Source organism: Sinocyclocheilus grahami, unplaced genomic scaffold, assembly GCF_001515645.1.
Source record: "Sinocyclocheilus grahami isolate Dianchi unplaced genomic scaffold, SAMN03320097.WGS_v1.1 scaffold1377.1, whole genome shotgun sequence".
NCBI classification, from domain to species: Eukaryota; Metazoa; Chordata; class Actinopteri; order Cypriniformes; family Cyprinidae; genus Sinocyclocheilus; species Sinocyclocheilus grahami.
In genome coordinates, this window is record NW_015506556.1 from 226489 (window position 1) to 250226 (window position 23738).

General features: G+C 38.6%; 3 protein-coding genes across 3 annotated transcripts in view; all 3 read left to right on the plus strand.

Annotated features, from left to right (window-relative positions):
* LOC107569746 (arf-GAP domain and FG repeat-containing protein 1-like) overlaps positions 1-8892 on the plus strand; it is a 13830-nt gene extending 4938 nt beyond the window's left edge. Inside the window, exons 2-12 of the mRNA XM_016255895.1 lie at positions 954-1047; positions 1135-1250; positions 3163-3307; positions 3434-3590; positions 4122-4238; positions 5362-5503; positions 5612-5688; positions 6445-6540; positions 6652-6804; positions 7069-7157; positions 8120-8892. Of these exons, the coding sequence (XP_016111381.1) occupies positions 954-1047; positions 1135-1250; positions 3163-3307; positions 3434-3590; positions 4122-4238; positions 5362-5503; positions 5612-5688; positions 6445-6540; positions 6652-6804; positions 7069-7157; positions 8120-8179 (1246 nt within the window). The 3' untranslated portion in view covers positions 8180-8892. The remainder of the gene's footprint in view (positions 1-953; positions 1048-1134; positions 1251-3162; positions 3308-3433; positions 3591-4121; positions 4239-5361; positions 5504-5611; positions 5689-6444; positions 6541-6651; positions 6805-7068; positions 7158-8119) is intronic.
* A 1067-nt stretch (positions 8893-9959) lies between these two features.
* Positions 9960-12392, plus strand: LOC107569740 (olfactory receptor 2T2-like). The gene is made up of 5 exons (XM_016255888.1): positions 9960-10262; positions 10576-10684; positions 10845-11017; positions 11254-11488; positions 11785-12392. The coding sequence occupies exons 1-5, from the start codon at positions 10113-10115 to the stop codon at positions 12390-12392; spliced, it is 1275 nt and encodes a 424-aa protein (XP_016111374.1). The 5' UTR covers positions 9960-10112.
* A 13-nt stretch (positions 12393-12405) lies between these two features.
* On the plus strand, positions 12406-13699 carry LOC107569741 (olfactory receptor 2T2-like). Its single transcript, XM_016255889.1, has 3 exons — positions 12406-12433; positions 12608-13615; positions 13647-13699. The coding sequence occupies exons 1-3, from the start codon at positions 12406-12408 to the stop codon at positions 13697-13699; spliced, it is 1089 nt and encodes a 362-aa protein (XP_016111375.1).
* The last annotated feature ends 10039 nt before the right edge of the window (positions 13700-23738 follow it).

The following is a 23738-nucleotide window of genomic DNA, read 5'->3' on the forward strand; positions in this document are numbered from 1 at the left end:
CCCCCCCCCCCCCCCCCCCCCCCCTCGATGTCAGTGTCTTTATGATATTCTAGTGCTGAGATATGACTAAATATGAAAGGGGCCCACAAGGGTCTCCATGGGCCCCCAGAGGGCTTTGGGGCTCCACAGAGGGCCCCAATCTGGGGTCCTAAGACAAAAAAGCCAGCCTCAATATTAGTGTCTTCATGAAATTCTGGTTCAGTGATGTGACTAAATAAGACAGGGGCCCCCAGAGGGCTTTGGGACTCCACGCAGAGCGTCAGGGTCCTAAGTTAAAAGATCCTCAACGAGCCTCAATTTACAATTCTAAGACAATTCAAAGTCGCCCCTGATTTAAGTGTCTTTATGATATTCTGGTGCTGAGATACAACTAAATAGGACAGGGGCCCCCAGAGACCCCAAACAAAGCCTTAGGGGTCTTTACGGTGCTTTAGTACACCACTTGTGTCAAAAGAGCCCACCCTCATGGTTCATTTATACAGCCTTGGCATGTGATATATTGATTTTATGGGGTCCGGGCTGATTGCTTGGCTCTACTTGGCTTCTTGGTAACTTGTCACACTTTTCAATGCAAATGTATAGGATTTTTTTTCTCCCATTTTTGTAAGAAATAATTTATTCATAATCAAAATGTATTTTACATGTTAATATTATGTATAATTTAGTTCAAATTAAATCAATAGTTAAATCAACAAATAATAATGCTGGACTTACAACAAAAATCTTAAGCGTGATCATTTAGAAAAGTTATAGAAAATCTCTCTTGGGGAAAAAAAAAGAATATGTTTTGAGGTATCATTTGTGCTTAAAGTGCGAAGAAAGATTGTCTAGAAGAATAACAAATATAAGCACCACTAATAATGTATGAGTGGTAGAAGTAGGGCTCTCGAAGTTTAGTATTATCTGTGCCGTGACCAATCTTTGATGTTTATGTCATTTGATTTGTACCCCAGACGAGGCCTCAACCCTCCACACAGAGTGAAGTCCATCTCTATGACAACTTTCACCCAACAGGAAATCGAGTTCTTACAAAAACACAGCAATGAGGTACTACACGCTTTTACACAAAGTGCACATTACAATATATACACATACTGAGGTTCAATCTCTCTTTTTTTTTTTTTTTGTGCTCAGGTCTGCAAGCACATCTGGCTGGGGTTGTATGATGACAAGAGCTCCGTGGTCCCAGATTTCCGTGAACCTCAGAAAGTCAAAGAGTTTCTTCAGGAGAAATATGAGAAGAAAAGATGGTAAGGAGTCTCTGGTCAGATCCATCCTTCTTTTGTGTGTGTGTTTTTGTGTAGCATGTTGCTTTTTGCTTTGTACACATGTCTGATGAGACAAATGCTTCTGAGATTATTGTAGTGCTATAAAGCTGTTCAATTTTATACAGAAGTTCTCAAATAAATGATTCAGTCAATTCTGATGGAAACCCCAACATCCTTTGTAGAATCAGGAAACTACACTAAATTACCAAGGCTGTACTCTCTTGTCCTTTTCTGTCAATATGGGGTGCTGTGTGTACATTAATGAGGAAAAAAAATTAACTTAAATGATTTTAGCAAATGGCTGCAATATAACAAAGAGTGAAAAATTTAAGGGGGTCTGAATACTTTCCGTACCCACTGTATGCTAAAAAGAACTCTAAATCCACATTTTAGCTGGAACACTATCTGCCATCTGACAGACCTGAAGCGCCAGGGAATAAAAATGTATAACAGAAAATATTGGCACCTAACACATTTGCTGATTTACTGTTAATGAATTTAGAGTCAATTTTCCATGAAGGCAAGCTGTAAATAGAAAAATTCCCATCCATAGCATGTTCACTACCAACAAAAGTTTTGGATTAGTAGTAAGTTAACAAGTTACTTCTATTCTGCAGTGATGCATTAAATTGATCAAACCTGCACTGTAAAAAATTACCGTGAATTTAACGGTAAAAGACTGTAAAAATGCTACAGTAAAAACCTGCTAAATGGTTAACGGTAAATTCCCCTACTATGTACGGTGAAAAACTGTATTGGACATTACATGTATTGGACATTAATTTTACAGTAGTATACCGTTTTTGGAAGTGAAAAAGACCATATAATTTACAGTGAATAACTGTAAATTGACATTCCCAGAATTCCCTGCGTTACATTTCAAATTTGATGTTTTTTTGTTGAAATAACTGTTTCTTCTTAGTTTTTTCTTATCAGTTTTGTTTATTAGGGTTGTATGTAACACCTAATGTTGTTAAATGAATGTTTATTGCATTATTTCAGTTTCATGTGTGTTACCATGATGGTGTTTAGCATTTGTGTGAATGACACTGTGCACCTTCTATATATGTTATTATTTAAAAGCTGCTTGTGATGGGCTTTGGTTCATCATGTGACTTTCTCATCACCACCTGCATTTGGTGGTTATCAGTGTATTACAAAGGTACAATGCAGATTTCAGTTCTTCAATATGTTGGTATATTAACATTATATCAGTTAATGAGATTACGGTATTTAATTGTAAATTTAAGTTAAAACCGTAAAACCTAAAACGTTGCTACCGTATTTTTAACGGTAAAATTCCGGCAACCACAGCTGCGGTTTTTTTACCGTAAATTTTACGGAATTATTTTTACAGTGTGGCAGTATAAAGACATTTATAATCTTACAAAATATTTGTTATAAATAAAATCTGAACTCTTTTGCACTTTTTATTCATCAATTTTTCACAAAAATATAAAGTGGTACAACTGTTTACAGGAGTTGCCAAATCAGCATATTAGAATGATTTCTGAGGGATCATGTGACACTGAAGACTGGAGTCATGACTACTGAAAATCCAGCATTGCCAGCACATCATTAAATAAAATGTTCAAATTATTTAAAAAAAGACAGTTTTACTGTACAGTTAATTGCAGCCTTGATGAGCTTAAGAGAAAACATAAAAATAAGTTTTACTGACCCCAAACTTTTGAATGGTAGTGTATGACTGCAAATTATGTTATAGAACAAAGCTCTTGAAGTCATGTTAACCAGACACAGACCTTATTTTACTCATAAATCAAAAATCTCTATTCTAAAAACTCATTCGAAAATCCTCAGGGTGCCCGTGGCAAATTAGCCTTCCAGGTTGGACTGCAAATTGACAGCTCTATTGTGCCACCATCATTTGCAGGTATGTTCCCCCAGAACAAGCCAAGGTGATCGCCTCTGTGCAGGCCTCAATATCTGGTTCATCTGCTAGCAGTACCAGTAGCACCCCAGAGGTTCTTCCTCAGCCCCTCAAAACCTTGCACCTTACCAAGACTCCATCCAACCAGGTAACGCCGCACAACCACCTTTAAATTTGTACCTTCATTTGGAACCACAAAACGGTCAGTTCTTCGTCGCAAAACCAGGTTATGCCCTGTTTTCCTCTTCGTGACTCCTCCGCATTTCTCTCTCAGTCCCCAGTGACCAGTCGTGTTCAGGCCCAGTCTGCAGGCCAAGAGAAGAAGTTTGACCTCCTCTCTGACTTGGGTGGAGATATTTTTGCTGCCCCTCAAGCTCAAGCTGCCAGCTCCTCAAACTTTGCTAATTTTGCACATTTTAATAGGCCATCAGGTAACAATTTTTAATAGATTGACAGTTCTAATTTATGTATAAGGTAAAGAGCTTATTTAGATGCTGTGGCTGGTAACAAGTTCCTTTAATTGTTTCACCACTATTAATAGCTTTCTGTCATTCATTTAAAGGTAAAGTTCATCCAAAAATGAAAACCCTCACCCTCATGTTGTCCCAAACCTGTATGGCTTGCGTTCTTCAAAGTAACACAAAAAAAAATGATGTGGGCTGGGGAAAATGATTTTTATTATAGGTATAAAAGCATTTTGTATGTGACAAATGTAGACAGAATTAAAATGAATGGTAAATGAAGACAGAATTTTCATTGTTGGATGAACAATCCTTTTAAATGTCACTGCTTGACATGTTGTGATGTCAACTATCCTACTCTTCAACCATTTGTATATGATGTCAGTCAGCTCACTGTTTTGCTTTTGGTTGCCTAAATTTATGTCAGAACTATTATTTCACTTAATTTTCTTCATCAGTCCTATTCATTAATGTATTTTGTTCACCCTGCGCCGTCTGTAGCACAAAATAATTCCACCACAGACTTTGCCAATTTTGATTCCTTTGGAAACGCCAGTGTACCGTCACATTTTGGCACATCACCCCCCTCAAAGCCTTCGCTTCAACAAACCCACACAGGTACCACACCCTGCCCAAACCATTATGTGTTATGCTCACGGGTATTTCCATTTCCTGCCATGGCTGTTACAGAATGTAATCGGCTAAATGTCACATCTGTGCTGTTGTCTTACTTTAACAGTAATGTACCAGTCATTTAAGGAAGATGGGTCAGTGAATTGACTTTTTTTTTTTTTTTTATCTTCATCTATTGATTTATTTAAAATGCAGTTCATACATAGAATGACTTCAAACACCTCTTCTCTAATGAGCATGTTTTTCATTTCTGAATTCAAATTCATTCTGGGGGCATAAAGTCAGAAATGTCAGGGTGATGCAACTGTCCTGGTATTATAATGAAGAAGTAATAATTTTCAAAAATCAATAAAAGAATTAAGTCTTGAAAAGAAAACATTATTAAGTGGTTTGACATGATCTTAACTTAAAATTTCCTAGGGGGAAAAATATTTAAACAAACCTGCGTATTAATATTTGAAAAACTTTTGTTAGAACCAAAAGTCATGTGGTGCGACCAAAGTACATGGGTAAAAAATTTATTAATTAACATAAATTAAGCATAAAATAGGAAAATACTGTATATCCTAGAGAGGATCCCTGCAGAACTGTGACAAGGCAAGGTTAATTCAGGTTGTTGATGTCATGTGGAGCAACTCGCATTAAAAAGCCAATTGTGTTGTTTAAGTATTATTTATATGCTATTACAGTATTTATTCACATTTTGAATGAACTTTGTGTTTTCAGTCTTCATTTTAATTTGAGTAATTTTTTTGTGCTTTCCTTTTTATTATTTTATTGTTTTTATATTTCTATGTAACTTTGTGTTTAAGTTATTTTAGTATATTAGTATATAGTTTTTTTAAGTTTTTGGTACAATATTTAATAGATATTAGATATTATTATTTAATAGAAAATAATATGTATTAATTGATGATAATACCACATGTCATTATCTTGAAAATGGTGTAAAAGCCATAATAACAAACCAACATGAATACAAAGAGTACATCCTTTATCAATATATCTTGTTTTTTTATTGTGAAAACTGTTTTGTTGTTGACCCTTATGTTTATTAATCCAATAAGACTTGAATACATTTAGGCTAAAGATCATTTTTGCCATTCAGGTGGAGGCATGTCCATTCCTCCACTACCCAGTATGGTTCCTGCCCCGCCTCAGAGCAGTTTATCAACAAAGGACCGTTACGCTGCCCTGGCTGAGCTTGACAGTGCCCTCGGTTCAACCGTTACAAGTGGAAGCGTACAAGGGTGCGAGATTACTGTATTGCTTGCTGCACAATCCACCTTACTTTTTAGGCTTTAATCTTTTTTGTGTGCTCATGTATATCTTTTTTGTGTGTGCATGTGCTACCAAAGTGTGTTTGGAGGCGTCCCAGGAGCTGCTGCACCTCCATCTCAGCCGGGACTACCCAACATGCAACAGGGTTTTGCAGGTGGAGCTTTTAAGATTCTTTTAAAGGGGTCCTATTATGCTCTTTTACAAAGTCTTGATTTTGTTTTGGGGGTGTACTAGAACAGGCTCTAATACTAAGTTGTTCGAAAAACACTTAATTTTTCACATATTTTACATTATTACAACACCTCTCTCCCCAGTCTGACATGAACGGCTCGAATAGTTCCTGTATCAAATGAAGGCCCGCCTTCTGAAAGACGAAATGTGCTGTGATTGGTTAGCTGGGCCAGTGTGTGCTGTGATTGGCAGCACTCGGCGCCTGGTCGGGAAATGTCATGACCCTTACAATAGGAGCTGCTAGCTTCAGTGTAAATATTGCGTCAAAATCAAATCAATTTGAGCGCGATTTAAACCCGGATGATTGTAAACACTCTAAGTTGGTCTGCCTTGAGAAAGCTAGCGTGTCTCCGACATAGTGATAACACTCGTTGCCTTCTTTAGTGCAGCTCAACCAGGTCTCGTCGATATCTGTGATATCACAAATCCCGGAAATTATGCATTGTAGTCCAAACGTGTCATTCGTTGTAGTTTTTGAAAAGTGATTTGTTAAATAAAATATCTCCTTTTGAACTGGACTTTGAGCTTTGTAACTTTGCAGATCTTTTTTTATGCTCAAACAGCAACATTACAGACTAACTAAAGTTGAAAAAGTGAAAAAGCATAATAGGACCCCTTTAAGTAGGTTAGTTTTAACATTTAGTTTTTTTTAATTGACTCGACTCTTTTTATTGTGTAGCTGCCCCCTCCACAAACCCATTTGTGGCTGCTGGGATGGTTCAGGAGCCCATGTCCACAAATCCATTCCAAGCCAATGGAAGAGCAGCAGCCTCAGGTAAAACCTAGCTTTGGTCGAGATCAGCATGCCCGTTATGTGTGTGTCCATTTAAGGAATGAGCAGATGAAACATGCTACTCCTCCTCTGGTCTCCTTTTATTTACTTTAGCCTCATTTGGCACTGGCTCTATGAGCATGCCAGCTGGCTTTGGGAACACAACCAGTTACTGCCTGCCAACCAGTTTTAGTGGGACCTTCCAGCAGCAATTCCCTGGCCAAGGTCCCTTTCCCCCACCTGCAGCCTACCACCAACAGCCCAATGGTATGTGAGACTATATTTGTGTTTTTGTGAGTGTGAGGTGGCCCAATCCCCCAGTGGCTTATACCTTTCTTTTATGCATACTCTTATAAGTCATGAGAAAGGCTTGGTTTTGTATTTTGTTAAGCATCAGCTCTTTTTGATTTTCGTGCTTTGAAGTGAGTTTTGGTGTTGCATGTGATGGAGTAGCAGGTTCAGTGCTTTAGCATTGTCTGTCAGTGTAATACTTTAGCTCCATAGCCGTTCTTCTTTTATGGTCGTCCTCAGGGGGCTTTCCAGCCTATGGACAGGCCAAACCTATGGGCAACTATGGGCAGGCGGTCACAGGACCTGGCATCTCCAGCAACCCATTCATGGTAAGCAAGCCAGTGGCTAGGATGTAAATACAAAGTATGATAGACATTCTTTATTAATTGCTTTAAAACGGTGGTTCTCAACTTTTTGGACTCAACGTCCCCCATAATCCAACACAATATTCAAAGGTGATAGAAAGCTGTCGTTTTCGGCAGACTGCCTTCAATATAAGCTGTTTTTAGACTAGCGACAAAGTTTTGATTTCTGAAACTTACGAAATGTTTTTATATCACAATGACAACTTCTATGTCAAAAGGGAATATTGATTTCTCAGTTCATGATCCCTTTAAGGGCCTCCCAATATAAAGTAAAGTTTTCTTGTGTTTCTCTTGGAAAAATGAAAGAATAAAGAAAGCAATTGGAAAAATAAGAAAACTCTATTTTTGTTTAAAACTGAAATGCAGAAATAATGGTGATTAACCAAAAGAAGACAAAAGTCATCTTGAAATCCAAAAATGCTTACCTAAACCCTGGAACACAGACAGTGCACGCATATTAGGTTAGTGTTTAAATTTTGCCTTATAAATGCAACATTGTAACATTGTTGTCCCAAAAGTAACTGCAAAGTAAACAAACTACAGGTCTGAAAACACTTTAATCTTCACTGCACTTTTTAGATATAATTTTGTTGCCTGTATTTTAAGTGAATTACCATTTGTGTTGCTGAAAACATTAGTCAAAAGTCCCACATTCCACAAAAATTAAAGTTGCATTCAGTAGTAGTAGCGATTCTAGCTAGCAATTATTATTATATGAATACACAATAATTAAATCTCTTATTTGATGAACAAAAGAGAAGCGACTTGGGTGTCACTACTCAGGGCTTTCTCCGTCAGCCAATCTTACCAACTTGTGTATGCCATACCCATATTTACACTTGTTTTTTGTCTTTGCCTGTCTAGTTTTAGAATGTAATGTTTATATTTTAACCCTTTTTTGTCGTGTCTTGTCGTCTTCTCTTCAGGGCGGCGGTCCGGCGGGACCGTACCCCACAGGAGGTTCCTCCACAAACCCCTTTCTTTAAAACGCTTTTTACGCCACATCTCAGCAGCGTCACGCACACATTCCGCATCACCAATGCTCTAAAACATTGTCTTCAAGAATCTGAAAGTATTCAGATTTTGTATTTACTGCACTGAGTCTTCGACATTTCTAGAGAAAGAGCTGTGGATACGCAGGTGACGGTCTTCCCCACCCATCTGTGTATTCTGGACAAAACTCCACGATTGTCCCTCCTCATTTATGCCTTCAACTCAATAAGTAATGTTTTATGCCTAGACGGTAAACTTGTGCATATCAGCATTTGTAATCCTTTTAAAAACATGTTATTCACAAAGAGAAACTGTGACAGAACAGCAGAACACAATGGTGTCTAGGGATGCTGTGATTAGATGTTACAAACAATTTCAGTTTGTCCTTAGCACCTGCTCTAGCAGAAATGTTCCGTTCTGTTGAGGCCAAAACACATTGTGAGGAATAGATGTCACTTATCGCCTCAAGGAGGTAAGAAAACATGGTTTGGATTAAAACCTGACATCTATTGTAAGGGCAGAGGAGCTCATCTATGTAGATAAAGCAGGTGTCTACAGCACAAAAGGACTGAAGTAGATGTAAGTGGTAGATTTCGCTTTTCTATGATCTCCCCTCTGGGTCTCTATAGCTGCACCTTGGGAAATTGGCAGGTCTGACCTGCGGGGATCTCCGTTGATGGATTTTTGACAACATCAAAAGTTACCATTACAGGTATACAAGTTAATGTGTACATATATAAATATATGTATAAAATATTAAATGATTTTTAACTACTGTTACATGCATCTGTTTGTGCTTTATTTGTTTGTACCTCCTCGAGCATTGCTTGAGTTTTTAGTTTGTTCTACGTGATATGCATGGTTATAATAATATCTCCCACCCTACACTGCTGAACAAGTTTGGAATAATTAAGAATTTTTTAATGGTTTTGAACGAAAAGGATTTTAACTACTTGGCAGCACCACTGTTTTTAACATTGATAATAATATGAAATGTTTCTTGAGCACCCAATAAGCATATTAGAATGATCATGTCACACTGAAGACTGGAGTAATGGCTGCTGAAAATTCAGCTTGGCCAAACAGGAATAAATTACGTTTTAAACCAGATTCATTTTAGGCTGCCTTTACAACTACTGGAGCAAATAAAAAGCAGATGGAACTAATTAATCAAATTGACACCCACAGACTGACACCAGTCCCCCCCCATCAATTACTTAAACTCCTCTGTTCTTGCATGAACAGTCATCAAATGATCTTAAGAACATTTTAATTAACGCATTTACCTATGATCAAAGCTGCATGATTTCTACATTTATTCTGTTAAAGCTGCCAGATGAAATCGTCCATTTTATTTTTTGTCAACAAAGCTGTATGGTTATGGTTAAAATAGTAGTCATAAATTCATTATATTCCAAATAAATTCTATATATTCAAACCATTTACTTTTTTCACATTTTAATTGTTCACATCTACACTAAACATATACACACTGCACGGTGACAAAGCCATAAGACGGAACTTTGCCAAATTTTATAGAAAAGAAAAAAAAGCCTTCAAAATACTGCAATGATGTTACTTAAGTATTCAGATGCTTTGCTATGACACATCTAGGTGGTATGTAGGGACTATGACCGATGAGCAGAACCTATTAGCTAACTAGAACATAATATATAATGCAGTATAATGTTTCAGATGACCATTGCCTGACATAAGCGACGCCAAAACCGTGCTCCCGATGGCAGGCGACCGTTTAACACATTCGACTTTAACGCAGCGTTCGTGAAGACACGACTATTCGTCTAGTAAAGAGAAAAGCGTCCGTCCATACAGTAAATAGGAACAGGCAGCATCCAGTCAACGACAGAATGTGATATCTAATATGTCGGGGATGAGTGTGAAACACACTAATAATTCCCTCTGGAGATGACGCAGGCTGGAGATTATGTTGTCTTGGTAACGCGTCAACGGAATCCGGGAATGGCGAGTTTACTGGGAGAAACTCTGTTTGAGATCAGTGGACAAGGTCCTGCTCCAATAAAGGACTATTTCCACTTTGCAATAACAAAATCTCAGGTTTGTCGAGTTGTTTATATTGTTAACACAAGTTAGCGGCAGCGACATGACCAAAGGTTTGCTGTTTGTTTATCTCTTCTCTTCTAGGCCTTCCAAACGCAATGCTAAATTGCAAGTTACAAATCACAAATGTTACCAAATTGCAAGTTATGTTCTTTAAAGATCACACTGAAATGTAAAAGTTGAAATGTTAGAGATATTTTACATAAAGACACTAGTTATTGGTTTCTACTGGAGATCCTACCAGACATAAACTTTCAGATCTTTATTGTTAGATATTATTTATCATAATTAATAACATCCTTCACTGCAGGTAATTTGGAGCTGGTGGAAGATATCTTTGAGATCAGACTGCAGGAACACACCACCAGGACAACTGACAGAATCACATGAAGACTTTTTAGAAGACAATCGTCTGCAAAGTGAGTTATTCAGTCAGTGTTAGTATATATTATTGTGCTTCTTACTATTCCAGACTTGTACACACTTCATATTTTTAAGATAAATTTCAAATGAAGTGTGTAAAGTCTCCTAATGTAAACTGTGGCTCATTCCATGAACAATCTGGTCTGTCTCATCCAGATCAAGTGGGCATGGTATTTGGTCCTCACATCTTGCAGTACTCCCAAAATATATGCCAGGGACACTATGATTACATTGTCCGTCTCCCCAATGCTTTACTTTTCAACATCATGGCACATCTGGACCTTGAAGACATTTCAGTCCTTTCACGCACCTGCCGTAGGTTTAAAGAGGTAAGGCCTATTGTAATCCCTTTGCTGTTAAACGTGTCGTTTAACAAATCCAGATGGCTTTTATTTTAAATAATATAGCTCAAGCACACATTTGAAGCAAAACATTTCACGTGAAATGTTAACATTTTTACATTATTCCAATTTTTTAATTACTTTTTGAGGTTGCTGTGTTAAATGGTTACATGTAAATTGTCTATGTTGTCTGTTAACTCCGTTGTGGGGGGTTTTCTCTCCAGCTTTGTAACTCTGAGGAGTTCTGGGATCTCTTTACCTGCCTCATCATAGCAACAGTGCGGAACAACCAGCAGCTGCATCAGAACCCTCGCTACATCCTATTGTGTCAGCACTGCATCTGTGTGACCGGCTTCAACATTATGGGCGCAGTTGTACACGCTCTTCGCAGCCTACGTTGGCCAGTCTCTCGAATCACCTGTTGGATCCTCTTCGACCTGCAGGTGGTGATGGCACGAGGTTTGATGATCACCCTCACACTGATGTCCATCAGCACTTGTCTGTCCATTTGCATGCCACTCCGCTACCCCATTCTGGTCCAACGCTTCTACCGCTGGGTCGCATTGGTGGCTTGCATTCTCTCCCTACTCAACCCCGTGGTGTTCACCATCCGAGCCTGTGTGAGCTTTCCGTGGGACTACATGGTCGGGCTGGACACAGAGTGTTCCACAGCTTTGGAGGGCACTGCATGCATCGCCAGCGCTTTAGTATTGCTGTTATTGCTGGTGCTGCTTATTATCATGTGATGGCACGAGGTTTGATGATCACCCTCACACTGATGTCCATCAGCACTTGTCTGTCCATTTGCATGCCACTCCGCTACCCCATTCTGGTCCAACGCTTCTACCGCTGGGTCGCATTTGTGGCTTGCATTCTCTCCCTACTCAACCCCGTGGTGTTCACCATCCGAGCCTGTGTGAGCTTTCCGTGGGACTACATGGTCGGGCTGGACACAGAGTGCTCCACAGCTTTGGAGGGCACTGCATGCATCGCCAGCGCTTTAGTATTGCTGTTATTGCTGGTGCTGCTTATTATCATAAGCTACGTGGCGATTTACCTGGAAGGCAGACGTGCTGGCCATTTCACACGATCCAACAGTAAAGGCCGCCGCACCATTCTCATCCACAGCCTGCAGATGAGCCTGCACATTCTTCCCTCTCTCATCATCATTTCCCGGCATCAGGAGGCGCTCCCCATAGCAGTGTCGATTTTTATCCTCTTCAGTTTTGCACAGTCCCTGAGCCCTGTGGTGTTTGGCCTGCGCTGCAAAGAGCTCTACAAGGATATGCCACAATTTCTGCCTTGCTTCTGGGGAAACTGTGGCAGCTGTGGTCACATTGGGAGCAATATCAAAAATGACTAACACCAGTGATCGGATGGATTTGGCTTTTGTGCTTCAAACAGGTGAGTGGATTTCTAGTTTTCTCACACTAAACTGTAAAATGTTGTCCAAAAAGTTGTATTGGTCAGATTTCTAGTGTTTTCTTGAACACAACACGGGCATCTGCTTCTGTTGATTTGTGACTTCATGTTCTCAATCTCCATCTAGCTAACATTGTTTTTTGACTTTTTTTCAAGTGACCAGCTCCAATCTTGCTGATAGCAATAGGCTTTTGGAGACCATAAAATCATTTGTCCACTTTGGAGCTTTCATTGTCACTGGTCTCTTTACCTGCCTCATCATAGCAACAGTGCGGAACAACCAGCAGCTGCATCAGAACCCTCGCTACATCCTATTGTGTCAGCACTGCATCTGTGTGACCGGCTTCAACATTATGGGCGCAGTTGTACACGCTCTTCGCAGCCTACGTTGGCCAGTCTCTCGAATCACCTGTTGGATCCTCTTCGACCTGCAGGTGGTGATGGCACGAGGTTTGATGATCACCCTCACACTGATGTCCATCAGCACTTGTCTGTCCATTTGCATGCCACTCCGCTACCCCATTCTGGTCCAACGCTTCTACCGCTGGGTCGCATTTGTGGCTTGCATTCTCTCCCTACTCAACCCCGTGGTGTTCACCATCCGAGCCTGTGTGAGCTTTCCGTGGGACTACATGGTCGGGCTGGACACAGAGTGTTCCACAGCTTTGGAGGGCACTGCATGCATCGCCAGCGCTTTAGTATTGCTGTTATTGCTGGTGCTGCTTATTATCATAAGCTACGTGGCGATTTACCTGGAAGGCAGACGTGCTGGCCATTTCACACGATCCAACAGTAAAGGCCGCCGCACCATTCTCATCCACAGCCTGCAGATGAGCCTGCACATTCTTCCCTCTCTCATCATCATTTCCCGGCATCAGGAGGCGCTCCCCATAGCAGTGTCGATTTTTATCCTCTTCAGTTTTGCACAGTCCCTGAGCCCTGTGGTGTTTGGCCTGCGCTGCAAAGAGCTCTACAAGGATATGCCACAATTTCTGCCTTGCTTCTGGGGAAACTGTGGCAGCTGTGGTCACATTGGGAGCATAGAGAGCACCAGCACTGGGACAATAACCAGTGCGGAGACCGCAGCCAGTATAGAGACTAACGCCTCCACCTGTATGGCCACCAGCACCCCATCTGCCATAACCACAGAGCATGAGGGCGAGATTGAGGGGTCAGACTTTGCCGAGTTAACCGTATAAGTTAGAAACAAGTGGGATGAGATGGACAACAGTGTATCAACAGTGTTAACAAATAGACAGTGGCCTCTTTATTTAAAACACGGAATAGGAAGGTCAACAAAAGAGACAAAACTAAGTTTACCTTTTTTTGTTTAATCAACAACATCAAAAGTTTGGGGTCAGGAAGATTTAAAAAAAAATTATTCAGTTATTAAGCTATATATAGCTGAAAGAATATGGCTGCATCCGGAAGCTCTAAAATGCTGCCTTCGGAGGCAGCATTCCAAGGCGGGAAGGCATCAAGGCACGTCCGAATTGAAATTCTGATTTATTATTATTCATCGAATTTTGAAGGCAGCATAGATGTATCCTTCACTGCCTTTGATATCCCACAACCCTGTGGGTTCCATTCCGTGACGGTTGAGCTAAAAAAATAATGAAGCTTCTGAAAGTTGCATTTGGTGGTCAGTTTGTGTGTAAATGTATATTTCTGACAAATTGTTTGCACTTTTGATGTTATTTCTAGCGAGAAATCAGTATTATAATAATTAAATATTCGTTTAGTTATCACCAAAACTCATTCTATTTTGTTGTAGATCGTTAAACCGTTACACTGCCTCAGAAGCCTGTCTGAAATCAGTTTCATGAGTTGCCTTCGTGCAAAAATGCTGCTTGCAAAATCATTGCCTCATAAAGCAGCGAGGCAGCAAGTAAACTGCCCAGGCTTTCGGATGCAGCCTATAACAAAAAGTTTTTTCTGAGCAAAAACATATAAAAAAAAAATCATATTGACCCCTAACTTTTGAATGGTAGTTTACATGTTGACACTGTCTATGAAGGTGTTTTAGTCATGTGAAACATTCACGATGAAGTCTTTAAATGACTAAATGTAGGTGCTTATGCATTAAGTTGTATCTGTTTTTAAAAAAAAAATCATATTGACCCCTAACTTTTGAATGGTAGTTTACATGTTGACACTGTCTATGAAGGTGTTTTAGTCATGTGAAACATTCACGATGAAGTCTTTAAATGACTAAATGTAGGTGCTTATGCATTAAGTTGTATCTGTTTTGGCCACAATATATTATTTTATCTAAATTATGAGTAAAATCAAGTGGTTTGTCTTTATATACTGAATCATCTGAATCTAAATGTTTTGACGGATTCATTTAAGGCTATTTTGGTGCCAACAAGCCTGGTATCTATTTAGGTAAGTTAGCAGTCATTGTACTGTCAAATGCACATCTACAAAGTAAATGACACACATCAGCCTCACTGAGGAGTTTAATACACTTAAATCATACTGCTAGATCATACTACATACAAAGAGATCTGAAACTGGTAGTCGTTTCAAAATTCCACAGCTCATTTCTGTTTGAGGGTGAAAATGTTAACGGCTGAATTTCTGCAGAACAAGTCATGCTGAAGGTTAAATTATTACATTTGCATATAATTGTGTTGCATATATAATTGTGTTTGAACAGGATACTGCTAATCTGGTATGTATTTAAGCTTTAAAAACTGGAGTTTGATTCTCTATCTCTGTGTTTATATTTGATATACATTTCAGAAAATATTGTCATTCAAATTATTTTATTATTTTAACAGAAGGTTATTCTCTGTGGTGTAATACCAGGGTGCTAACAATGGTGCTATATATTTACAGTATTATCGTGGTATTATATATTACCACTGTTAGTTTATGTTTGTTCATAATAAACAGATGTTAAGGTTAAATAAATAAAAAATACAATAACTGTAAATAAAATGTCTTTTGTTTATTTTAAAGTGTCAATGCATGATGTTTTATAGTGTATTCTGAAATATGCATAATGGTTTTGAGTGATATAATTTTATGTAATTATTTTGTAGTCATTATGGGCACATTTATATATTTTGCTGTTTACTCCAGTCCAGTTTATTCTGTTGTTTAACATTCTGCATAGCATGGCAAGACATCTCTAATATAAAGACATTCAGAAAAAAAAATTAATTACTAATGACCTAAATGGCCTGTGCCTAATTGTGTCTAATTGAATAATGGACGCAGAACTATTAAATCCGTTTCTGTCTGTGAGTGTAGCTGGACGCTGTTCCGTTTAAAAAAAAAAATGTTTTAATGTACATAAAAACAGCAGCAATTCAAGGTGGACTTGTACCTTTGCGTCTGTAATCCTCCAGTTTCAGTATTGTGTGTATTAATAAATGCTTTGACTTTTCCATTGTCTCCCTGTTCGCTTTGTCACTGAAAGTAAACTGCATTGCATTCAATCACAATTCAGTTGTCTCTTGCTGTATTCCAGTTCCAGAAAATGGCTGCTTTCAGATCAAATTTCTGTTACAGAGTATAAATCTTAACGTTAAACAATACTGTTTTCAACTTTATTCTGTTTTGAACTTGCACTAAAATATTATTTGTGAGAGCTTGTGACATAATATTGAGCATGGTGTTTGATTTTATTGTATGTTGTATTTAAGTTGTATGATCCCTATTTAATAGTATTACTATTACAGTACTGTTTGCATCTCCATAAGTGGTGACTTGACTCAGATACAAAACACTTGTGTTTTCTTGTCACTTCTGTGTTTATTCTTTAAGTGTGTGTGTGTGTGTGTGTGTGTCTATTCCTCACCATGTGTCCCTTCATATTTAACACCAGGTGCATCACATCGGAGTAAGCTTTGTAGCCGTCAATAGAACTGCATTAGCATTTCATGGCTCAAATGCAGTCCACCTGTGAAACATGATGATGGGAAGTCAGTGTATGAATATAATGAATTATTTTCATATAATGAAAAATACATTAAAACATTTCTTGTTGCTTCATCTATACTGGGCAAGAGAAAACTCTAATTTCTACTTAAATAATTCTAATTAATGAGTATACAAATTAAAAATAAACAACATGTAAGTATAATAATTAGGGATTTGTAACTACAAAATGAAACAATATTTACAAACACATTATTCCTTTTTTAGCATGGGCTTTTATTCAAAGTGAATAAAACATCATAACATATAGTGGTACCATATAACATTTAAGATAAAATACATTGCACATAAATAACTGTAATGAGATATCACGATCACTGTGACAGTAACTGATTATGCATTTAAAAACTTCAACTTGGAGAAATAAATGTTTTACGAAACCAGACCTGACGCTCTAAAGCAGCAGTGAAGAAATCAATGGAAAATAGTGCAAAATTGTCCACGAGTCATGAAATAATTTTTCCATAAATTTCCCCCCCCCCAAAGTATATATATATAATTTATTTTTTCTAATATGCCCTGTCTGCCTGCATCTTCTAATCTTGCCAGTAACATCGAAGCTGGATGAATTCCCCTTATTGACATTAACTCATTTGTTCCCAAATTTTTCAGAATGGTTTCATGCATATAGTCGTGTTAATAGTGTCCTATGTGAACAGGTTCTGCATTTATTTTCCCCAGGTGTTTTTTTATTTCTTCTTGAAAATCGTATTTGAATGTACGGCAACTGTTGTTGTTGCATAGTTGCTGGTGGGAAAATATGTTGTATGCACCCCTTTAAAGGGTTAGTTCACCCAAAAAATTAAAATTAGCCCATGCTTCACTCACCCTCAAGGCACCCTATAGGTGATTAGAACATATGCTTTTTTTGTAAGAAAAATATCCATATTTAAAATATTAAAATGTATTTTAAATATTAAAACGGAAAAACATATTTCCGCTAAATGTCATACGTGCAAGCCGTTTCGGCGGATGACGTAGGACGTATGCGTCTTTGAGATATGCTAGTCTTGCAAGTTTGTTTACAGGAGCAAAAGGAAGCAAAGTTTCCTTACTTTAGCAAAGGAAAACCAGTCTCCTCTTATATTGAAATCCTCCTACATTTTTCTTTACAAATCCTCGTTTTAAGCTTCTAATTCGTGACTGCCGTTTTGCTTCCGCATTCGTCACTTCTCACCGGCGTGACGTGTACGGCCGACGTCATCCGCCCGGAGCGGCTTGCACGTATGACAGTCAGCAGAAGTGAGAAAAAAATATTTTTCTAACATTTTAAATATGTATATTTTTCTTACAAAAACGCATCGATTTGCTACAGGAGGTGTTTATTCACAAAATACAAATCCATTTGTCTTAAAGTGGTGGAACATAGTGCAGAACAAAGTGCAGCCATTAGGTTGCCGCAACATGGCATTGTGATTTAAAAAGTTAAATGAAAATAAACAAATAAAAATAAATAAGATTATGAAGAAAATCTGAGTGGTGCTTGCCGTGGCAAAACTCGGCACTAGACACTAATAGTAACCCTAATCGTGTTATCATCATGTGTTAGCATTATGCTAACAACATGTTAACACAAATAAAAAATGTTAAAACAAAATTATTATTATAGTGTCAGTGTTAGATTATTATGATATGATAGTAGGCCTATGTTGCTAGCATGATGTTAACATTTAAACAAGCTGTTAATGTGATTAGCATGATGCTAGCAACATACTAACATTATTAACATGTTGTTAGCATGAAATTAGCATGATTAGAATGCTAATCCAGAATTAGAATCAAGATTTCTCTGCAGTTGCTTTTACAACATAAATGAACTGCAGAGAAATCTGGAGATAACGAAAAAAGGTACCTTATACCTTGAGCGTGGAAGGCACACATCCCGCGTCCAAGCGGTCTTGCAAGAAGGATAGAATAACTGCCACAGAGCAACTCACTGGGTCTTCCGTTCGTGAATTGCACCAGTTCTCGAAGACCCTCCATTTATGAGCGTAGGAAGGAGTGTAGCTACCGGTGAGTTTTGCTGAGCAGATCCCATAGTTCCAGGTTGGGATGCCAGATCGAGCCTCTTGCTTGAGAAAGGAGGTCCTTCCTCAGTGGAACTTTCCAAGGTGGCCCCGACAGCAGTTCCAGCAGGTCCGGGAACCAAGGCTGTGTGGGCCATTTTTGTGCGACCAGCAGCACTGTTTCCTTCTCCTACATGATTATCTTGCACAGCACTTGATGGGAGGAGTTTTAATGGCAGGAATGCATATTTGTGCACCCTTGGCCAGTGGTGGGTGAGCGCATCCACTCCCAGGGTGGATTGTTCTGTTAGGGAAAAGAATAATGGGCAGTGAGTGTTCTCTGCTGATGCAAAGAGGTTCACCTCCGCTGGCCGGAATACGTTCCAAATCATACTCACTATTTGAGGGTGTAACCTCCATTCTCCCTGGAGTATACCCTCTCTCGACAGCATGTCCACTCCGCAGTTCAAGTGGCCAGAGACATGGACAGCTTGAATAGATAGAAGATGTTGATCTGCCCAAAACAGGAGAGTTGTCACGAACCTCAAGAGGGGGCGTGAGCTGATGCCGCCTTGGCGATTTATGTATACTACCACTGCCATGTTGTCCAAATGAATGAGAACATGCTGGTGATGGATTTGAGCGTAAAATGGCTTGAGGGCTATATGAACTACCTTCAATTTGAGACAATTTATGTGCCATGTTTTCTCCATGTCCGTCCAAACACCGAAAGTCGGGCTGCCATTGCAAAGGGCTCCCCATCCCTTGCATGATGCATCTGTTGTGACAGTTTTGCACTTGCTTATCTGTCCTATCATCACACTCCACCTGTACAGCGCGTCGCTCATCCAAGGGGACATCGCTTCCAGACATCTGCGAGTCACCTGCATGTGCATAGATCCCGAATGCCATGTGTGTGCCGGGATGCAGGCTTTTAACCAAAGCTGGAGTGGGAGCATGTAGAGCATACCCAGGAAACACACCTCCGAGGCTGCTGTCTATATATACTACCTGCCAAGTGCTCTTTGAAAACGTTTTAACGGTAATGACTTCCCCTCCCGGAATTCTGCGAGAGAATTCATAATAGTCTGCGCGTGTTCCGGCAGCAGGTGGGCCTGCATAGAGAGAGAGTCGAGGCTCACACCCAGGAATTAAATACATTGCATGGGTTGGAGTTTGCTTTTTTGAAAATTGATCGTAAGCCCCAAACAGTGCAGGTGGTTAATAAGCATATGCCGGTGAACATCTAGCACGCTCTCTGAATGAGCCATAAGCAGCCAGTCTTCCAGAGAGTTTAGAACGTGCCCTCCGTTCAGACGTAGAGGGGAGAGAACAGCATTCATTCATTTCGTAAAAGTGCATGGCGCTAGGGATATGCCAAAGGAAAGGACCGTAAACTGGTATGCAACTCCCTCGAATGCAAATCTCAGAAAGTGCCTGTGTCGAGGGGCTATCTGGATATGGAGGTACGCGTCTTTGAGATCAACAGAAACGAACCGATCTTACTTGTTGCGAATCATCATCAGAGTCGGGATCCATTTGCAGCGTGTTTTATTGTGTAACCAAACAAGACAGGGTCAATCACCAGAAGATACAATAGCGAGGGCTAGGCTGAGACAGAACGTGGGACGGGCAGGAGGTCGAGGCAGGCGGCAGACAGACACAGAAGAGCATCTCAACATATCTAGCGGTTCTTTTTCAAATCTCTCATTATTTGCTATTAATGCTGCAAACTTTCAGATAACCCAAAATTAACATTTTATCATTTACTCACCCCCATGTTGTTCCAAACCCACATGACGTTCTTTCTTCTGTTAAAACACAAAATAAGTCATTTAGAAGAAGATTTGGGGTGCAAACTAAATCGGACCCCACTGATTTTCATTGTATGAGAACTGAAATCATGTGTTCAACAGAAGAAGGAACGTCAGACAAGTTGGGACATAAGCACGAAGAAATGATGACAGTTTTCATTTTTGTGTGATCTATCACTTACCAGCTACCAAATTACAATAAAGTTTTTGTATGCTACTGTGCCTTAAAGACTACATGTAAATGTCCACTGTTATTGTCTAACCTCTCTGTACATTATTTGCAGCTTGTATTGCTAACAAACATGCAGACACACTGATATACTTGATAATTGTGGATTGAGTTTATATCTCATCCACAGAGTCTGTGTATTAGAATCATCCTTATTTCCTGAGCCCCACTGTTTGGCTAATGGTGGGATAAATTATCTGAGGGAAAATCGACTGCACTAGTTTATTAAACACGGCGGTCTATTACAAACGATACTGATGTTGGAATCTAGTGGGCATGCTTTTCTAACAGCCCAAAATCAATGTGATTCAAAGTTAATTTAACTTTTCTGTCAACACAAGGTACTGTTAAATCATTGTTTTGTACAGACTAATGTGATATCTGGTTATCAGTATGTTGTTTATACTAATATTTATTGGAAACTCAATTTTGATTTCACTTCTCCAAGTGAAACACAAAATCATTCCCCACACAGGATGTCACGAAATCTAAAATTTAGTCAATACTATCACCAGGGAAAATGTCACGATTTCTAATGCCTGCAGCAAAATTTATTTTCTATTAATTTGCTATCACCCTCTTTTATTAAAGTTAAATATTATGAAAATGAGAAATTATAAAATGAAACCATAGCCTTCAAGCATTTCTCAATTAAATAAACATTGCTGCATATTTTTCAAGCAATTATTTCATGTAAACAATCAGTGATAATGAACAACGAAACAAATTAAGAGCAGTAAGTGTTTTTCTCATTTTCTTGCCAATATTGTTGTTTAATTAATACTCATTATGTAATAGACCTCAGCAAATCTATCAGGCAGCATTTGCACTGCAAGGCCCACAGATCTAAATTATCTTATAATAACCTCATTATTTTTGCTATTTTCACCATCTCTACTATGTGCATACAGTATAATACAGTTCAAAGTTTTGGGGTTCAAACTTTTTACAGTTTTTCCCCCAGCAAGCTTACATTAAAATGATCAAAAGTGACAGTAAAGACATTTTTAATGTTACAAATAATTCCTCTTTTAAGCAATCTTGAAATAAATAAATAATAAATAAAAAATTGTTTTCAACATTGACAATAATACTTTTTTTTTAGTACCATATCAGCATATTAGAATGATTTCTGAAGAATCATGTGACACTAAAGACTGGAGTAATGGTCCTGAAAATTCAGCTTTGCATCACAGGAATAAATTACATTTTATAATATATTCAAATAGAAAACAGTTCTTTTAAATTGTAATAATAGTTCGCAATATTACTCAGTTGAATGTATTTCTGACCAATGAAATGCAGTCTTGGTGAGCATTAGAGATGTTGTTGTTTTTTTAACTGAGCCCAACATTTTGAATGGTAGTGTATCAAGCAAGCAGCTGCATCACATTGAACACTTGCAAATACACTTTCTGAGCTTTCAAAACCAGCTGCCTGTCAAGCTTGCTTCAGACTTCAGTGAACTTAAGTACTTTAGTATTGACTTCACAGTACTTTTGATGTCCCTCCTGCCCACCATGATATTTGTGATTATATTTGACGTTCAAAACCCTGATTCTCTGATGCTGGTTTAAGAAAATAATCACTTTAAATGAACTGAAATAATATCAATTTAAACACTCAGCCAAGAAAATAAGGATGGAAAATGTTTATCTCTCTTTCAGCCAATGGCATTTGATCCTGTGTAGGACTCATCTATCTTGCACTTCTTTGTTCCTACTGTTGCGAATTCTTCGCTGTCATTTCACTTTCCTTTATTTTATATGGAGCTCTTTCTGTGCCTTATCTTGGTGTTCCTACCTCTCCCATTCTCTCTCCTTCCTCGCTCTCCCCCCGTTGCCGTCATCAAATATCTGAAGTGGAGAAAAGGCTGTCTGACTTCAAACACGCACTCCCTATTCTTTATTCTTCTTCTCCCTGTCTCAGCTGCGAGGCACACTTGGTCCTTCTTTTCTTGAGCAGAGCTTTCTCTCTCTCTGTCTGTCTTTCTTTCTCTCTCTTTTCATTTGGCTCAGGGAGCATTTGATGTGATCGTAGGCTGTTCTGCCCATGTCTGCACATAATCTTATTACAGAATGAAAGCGAGAACCTCTGTCTATTATGCATGAAGACGATTTTGCTTGAACCATTTAGCACGCAGGTACAGTGTGTCCTACGGATCTCTCAAACAAGACTAAATTATGACCGTGGATGGCATGCAAAGAACTAGCAATGATTTATTCTTCCTTTTTGGAAGCCTTTGATAAAATGAGTGACAAGTCCACGTCAAAGTAAAAGTGAGCACGTACAGCCTCGTGCGTCAAAAAGTAACATCCACCAAAAATGACATTTAAAGAACCTGCTCCATTAAAAAGGTCACAGGGGAGCAAGAATGTTAAAAAAGAATGGTTCACCCCCCATTTTTCAAAATGTTGTCATCATTTACTCACCCCACATGACTACTTCAGAGAAAGTCTGAAGACTGCTGCTGGTCATTTTTCTTCAGATATAAAGAATGGGAAATTAAGTTTTCAAGCTTCAAATATGACACAAAAGCGTCATAAAACCTTTGTTTCCATTTACTGTAGCTGCATGGAAAAGAAAACCAGCAGAGTCTTCAGAAGAAAGTCTTGACCATGAAGTGCATTCCATAAACTACCGTTCAATAGTTTGGGGTCAGTACAATATTTTTTCTCTCAAGGAAATTAATTTACAGCAAGGATAAATGAAATTTATAAAAAATGATGGAGCAAGGAAACAAGGAGTTGACTAAATTTATGATAATTTTATGGTGTTTTTTTTTTAAAAGCTTAAAAGCCTCAGATCTTTGGGGAAATGGGAAATTCATTGCATTCATTGTCTTACAGGTTTAAAACTACATAAGGGTGACCACACGATGACACAATTTCTCTTGTTTTGGGTGTACAAATCTTTGGGGTACTCACAGACATTGATTTGAAGCAACAAAGTAGTTTTTGGTGACATGAGTGACAGCAACTGTTGGCAATACAACAAATCTGATCAGAATACAACTTAATAACTCAGCTCCCTTACGAAAAAGAAGTTTATTCAAGTGTGCTATTAGTATACTTCTTTTAAACTAAAAATAGGAAAGTATACTTTTAGTCTACTTTTTATGTGTACTTCTCAGATATATACTTAAAATTACATTTAAGTATACTTGACTTATATTTAGAAAAAGTCTAAATATATTTTAGCTATAATTGTGCTCCTAGAATCCGTGTTTTCATTGTTATATGGTAGGGGGCGCTAGTACACATTTTCTGTACAGAATTTCCAAAAAA